The sequence below is a fragment of the Chlorocebus sabaeus genome, chromosome 21 (genome assembly GCF_047675955.1).
Source record: "Chlorocebus sabaeus isolate Y175 chromosome 21, mChlSab1.0.hap1, whole genome shotgun sequence".
NCBI lineage: Eukaryota > Metazoa > Chordata > Mammalia > Primates > Cercopithecidae > Chlorocebus > Chlorocebus sabaeus.
In genome coordinates this window covers 75,331,870-75,336,996 of record NC_132924.1, presented here as the reverse complement: position 1 = coordinate 75,336,996, position 5,127 = coordinate 75,331,870, and the positions used below count along the sequence as shown (strand labels likewise).

Sequence of the window (5,127 nt, the reverse complement as noted above, 5' to 3'; positions counted from 1 at the left end):
GGGTCCCTTTGGCGATCCCGCCCCTTCGTCTGATGTTTGTGCCTTTGATTGGCTCTTAGGTGAATCTCTCAGCGTGGCTCGCCCAATGGAGGTCCCGGTCGGTGGCCCGGTCGCTCCGCCCCTTCCCTAGCCCACGCGGAGGGCCCGCCCCCTGCCCCGCGCCGGCTAGCGGAGGAGAGTAAATACAACAGAAGCGCAAAATGGCGGAACCGCCGAGCCCAGTGCACTGTGTCGCTGCCGCCGCCCCCACCGCCACCGTCTCGGAGAAGGAACCGTTTGGCAAGCTGCAGCCCTCCTCCAGGGACCCTCCGGGTTCTCTGTCCGCCAAGAAGGTCCGGACTGAGGAGAAAAAGGCACCGCGGAGAGTGAACGGAGAAGGGGGCAGCGGCGGGAACAGCAGGCAGCTGCAGCCGCCGGCAGCACCTTCGCCTCAGAGCTATGGCAGCCCCGCGTCTTGGAGCTTTGCCCCTCTGTCTGCTGCTCCCTCCCCGTCCTCTTCTCGGAGCAGTTTCTCTTTTTCTGCTGCCGCGGCCGTTCCCTCTTCAGCCTCCGCTTCCTTGTCTCAGCCGGTGCCGCGCAAACTGCTGGTCCCTCCTACGCTGCTGCACGCTCAACCTCACCATCTCCTTCTGCCCGCCGCCGCCGCTGCCTCGGCTAACGCTAAGTCGCGCAGACCTAAAGAGAAGCGGGAGAAGGAGAGGAGGAGGCACGGTCTCGGCGGGGCCCGAGAGGCCGGCGGGGCCTCCCGGGAGGAGAACGGGGAGGTGAAGCCGCTGCCCCGAGGTGGGTGCCGTGCGGGGAGGGGGAGGGGAGGGTGCCGCGGGTCCTCGCCGCCCCACTGGCGCCCACGGGGCCCGGGAAGGGGGAGCGCGGCGGCCTCGTGCGCCAGCCTGGACGGGCCGGGAGGCGTCCGGTTTTCAGCAGAGGATTTTGCAGTTCCCAAGGGGATAGGAAATGGAGCCTGTAATTTCGGTTGCAGAGAGGGGGATGGCCGACGCTCTTATTTTCTGTATCGTTTCTTCCTCCCAGTTAGTGCGCTGCAGGATTTGTAAAAATCCATCTTGAGGACTCCCCTAGGTGTGTTTGGCTAGGGAGAGAGATGGAGGGAACGGGATGGGGGAAGGGTTTGGTCTTGTAAAAGATGCTCGGTTGATTGTTAGGCCATTTAGACGTGGTCGCGGGAATTCGTATTTGTGACACAGCGTTCAACCCCGGATAATCCTGTCAGAAAAGGGGTGTGGAGAGAGCACTGGCGTCAGCTGGAAGCTACCAGAGGCCTGAGCTTTTCATCCCTATTAGGGAAATGAGGTAGCGTGCAGGGCCCGAAGTGCGCTGTTTCGCAAGGTACCCTCCCTGCACCCTACTCTCCGCTGCGTATTCTTAAGTGTTTTGGGTGGTCCTGTTTGAAATAGCGCCCTTCTGAAAGAATTTTCAGCCATATTCTTTTTTTCCTGCAGCAAATGATAAGAGCCAGGAGCTTTGACGATTTTTGGACAGGTCAAGCGGCTGCAGAATGTTTGAGCATTAGAAAAAGGCAGATTCTTAAGGGTTCTTGTCAGACAGGGTCAGTTTTGTTTTTAAATGTAGGATAGTCGTATAATTTTTCAGATAGTGTTTCTTTAAAATAGGTGTTTCTGCCACTTCAGCTACGGATACATAATGATCTGACAATAGTGCAACATACAGACTAGTTGAAAATCAAATCTTTGTGTGATCGCAAGCTTAAAGCGCATGATCTTCATTATAAATGTGCACTGCTACACAGTGTTGTCAAATGACTTCTTTTTGTTTTTTAGAAAAAGAAATGTCAGGCAGTTTTGGCATTGCTGATCTAACAGTAGCTTAGGTCATGAAAAATTTTCTGTTTGGATTATAATTGTTTGTTTTCACAATTTAAAACATGCTGCAAGTGCATGTAGCAATAGTGCCACTTCTTCCTTGATATTTTTTGCCTGTAGCAAAACTTTGACATCTAAGCATAGCCATTAGGGACTCTGGTGCAATGTAAAGATCTCTCAGCTTCCGGGAGTGTTGCTTCTAGGAAAATGGTTTTGAGGATGGGATTTATGGTACTTTTATTCAGGAATTTTAGGTGGTTAGTATTTTAAAGCTATTTTGTTTTAACAATTATATGTAAAATTTAGGGGATAAGTGCCTGGAAGTCTGTCCGTAAGCAGCTTGATATCATCACTAGTGTTTGTGGTGTGTAAACTGCACATTTGCTCTAAGTTCTCTGAAAGAGGAAGTAAATATGAATGTTACATAGTTGGAGTAATGGAGTATTTGAGAATAAGCATTCTTTAACAATTCTAACTTAAAATGTGGAGTACACAAATGGTCCTTAAAGTGAAATGGCTGTTAAAGAGGAATTTTTATAGTCTTTTCAATTACATTTCGAATCCTCCTCCTTTTGAGGGTTAACACTAATATTGTTAATCCTGAATATAAACAGTAATAGGTTTTACATTAAGATGTGGGAATGATCTTTTCCCATGACCTATGTGGATTTTTTTGAGTAGTGACAAGATATTAACACTACTGTAAGATTTTCATTTTTTCAGATAGAAATGCTCTTATTGAAAAACTATCAGAGAAAAAGATTGCTTTTCAGTGTCTTGGTGGTAAATTTAATGGTGAAAATTTTTCCCTCGTAACTTGGGGAATACTTATATCTTTCTAAAGTTTGAATTTAACTGAATTGAAGTTCTGTTTTAACGAATTAAGAAGATTCTTAAATAGTGGTATTAACAAGTGGTATAGCAAGAATACATATATGCCTTTATTATAGATATAGTTGCAAATATGAAAGTCCTAATTTGCAATACAATGCTCATTTCTCTGTGCTTTTTGTAAAAATCTTGGTGAATGGGTGACCAAGTGTTTGTTTAGGTATATACCTCTTTTTAGTGTTGCTCTAAGATGGCTGTGCATAGTTCAGTAACCCTTCAATTATCCACAGCTGGCTGATTGAACAGTCTGAGTCAGAACCAGACATTAGCTATAAAGACACCTAAACAAGGAAGAGATTCTCCCTCAACAAAACAAACCTGAACCACACACACTCGAAAGACCTAGCCTGCACCCCAATTTGATTAAACAATTAAGCTCCTGTATTTATTTGTAGTTGGGCTTTTAAAAAGTCTTAAGTCAGAACTGCTTTATTTTTACGTTGGTGACCATTCTAACAGAACGTATTTGGATTAAATGAAAGCATGTATATGAAAGGGCCTAGCAGGGTATTCAGTAAATGTTATTTGAAATCTGAAGCATAGTTATTAATTTTTTTAACCCTATAACTAATTACAAGATGGGTGAATGCTGATAGAGGAAGGATCATTGACAGATATGAAAGTTAAGAATGATGAACAAGAGAATTATGAAAGTATACTAATATAGGCCCATTTAGTGCCAGGGCTTGATGCCTCACAATCTCTAAGGCCATCTTATCATATTGCTGTAGCTGACTTGCGTGATAGCTTGACTCACCAAGTAAAAGTTGTTTCTTATAAAAAGGAAAAGTGCAAAACATTTTAGATTTTTTTTTTTTTGAAACGGAGTCTCGCTCTTGTTGCCCAGACTGGAGTGCAGTGGCGCAGTCTCGGCTCACTGCAACCTCCACCTCCTGGATTCAAGCAATTCTCCTGCCTCAGCCTCTAGAGTAGCTGGAATTATCGGCACTCGTCAACATGCCTGGCTAATTTTTGTATTTTTAGTAGAGACGGAGTTTCACCATGTTGGCCAGGCTAGTCTCAAACTCCTGACCTCGTGATCCGCCCACTTTGGCCTCCCAAAGTGCTGGGATTATAGGCGTGAGCTGCCGTGCCCAACCAACGTTCTAGATTTTTAAAACCAGAAAAAATCTGATTTTAGTGCTTATGGAGGTAATTTACTGAAGAGTTAATCAGTATTCTTGTAAGACTGAATAAATTGTAGAATTGGTAAGTGTGGAAAGTAAAAATGGACGTATACCAAGAGTATCCAAAATTTAGAATTATTTTATGGCAAACAACACAACAAATATTTAATTAGCTATCAATGTGCCTTCACTGACTCCAGTAACCAGTAAAATTTGTATAGATCTTCTAACTATTGTTAGTACTTTTGCTTTGTATTTGTTGACTTACTTTTTTCCTTAAAATGAACCTGTGAAGTATTTCAAGACGAAACCAGAGCATTTCACTGAATTTTTACTTTGAAAGTGTAGTTGCAGAATTTAATGAAAATAGCAGCTTTTCTTAGAATCAAATAATCTGAGGTATATAAATGTGAGTGATATCAAAGGGATGGGTGTTTGAAGATTTTTCTAACTATACTCTCCAGTATTGTGACTGCACAATTTTAGGTTAAATTCATATTCAGAGTTTTTATCATATGATTAAATATTTGTTTCTGCTGAAGGAATAATTTACTATGATTTTATTTTCTTGTGTAACCTTTTGTTTTTCATGTCTCATTTTTTTTCGTTTGCTTAGTTTTCTCTGGCAAAGTCTTTCTGTACCCTCCAGTAGCTCCATAAAATGCTTCTCAGTACAATTTTCCACATGGGCAAATCTGTCAGATAAACTTACCCATTCCATTTGTTCTGTAGACATCCCTTCTGGGGCTGGGCGCGGTGGCTCACGCCTGTAATCCCAGCACTTTGGGAGGCTGAAGCTGGCGGATAGCCTGAGCTCAGGAGTTCAACACCAGCCTAGGCAACACTGAAACCCCATCTCTACTAAAAATACAAAAAGTTAGCTGGGCGTGGCGGTGTGTGCCTATAGTCTCAGCTACCTGGGAGGCTGAGGCATCGCTTGAACCCGGGAGGCGGAGATTGCAGTGAGCTGAGATGGCATCACTGCACTCCAGTCTGGGCGACAGAGCAAGACTCTGGCTCAAAAAAAGCAAAAAAACAAGACATCGCTTCTGTGCTTTTTAGTCTGGGTTGTTTCCTCTTTAGGCCTGCTGTATAGCTATCACCTTGGGACTTTCCTTAGTGATATTCTGGGAATTTCTTTAACTTTTGTTGAACTTTATTTTTCTGAATATTATGCCTTCCTTTTGGTTTCTTCCTTCATTTTGGATTTTCATTTTGGATTTCATTATTACCCTTTTACTTAACTGGCGGTTGAGAAATTTCTGCATTGG

At 43.8% G+C, this 5,127-nt stretch overlaps 1 protein-coding gene across 1 annotated transcript in view; it reads left to right on the top strand.

Annotated features, from left to right (window-relative positions):
* Positions 1-123: 123 nt before the first annotated feature.
* Positions 124-5,127, top strand: part of RSBN1L (round spermatid basic protein 1 like) — an 80,395-nt gene continuing 75,391 nt past the window's right edge. Inside the window, exon 1 of the mRNA XM_007982397.3 lies at positions 124-783. Within this exon, the coding sequence (XP_007980588.3) occupies positions 201-783 (583 nt within the window). The 5' untranslated portion in view covers positions 124-200. The remainder of the gene's footprint in view (positions 784-5,127) is intronic.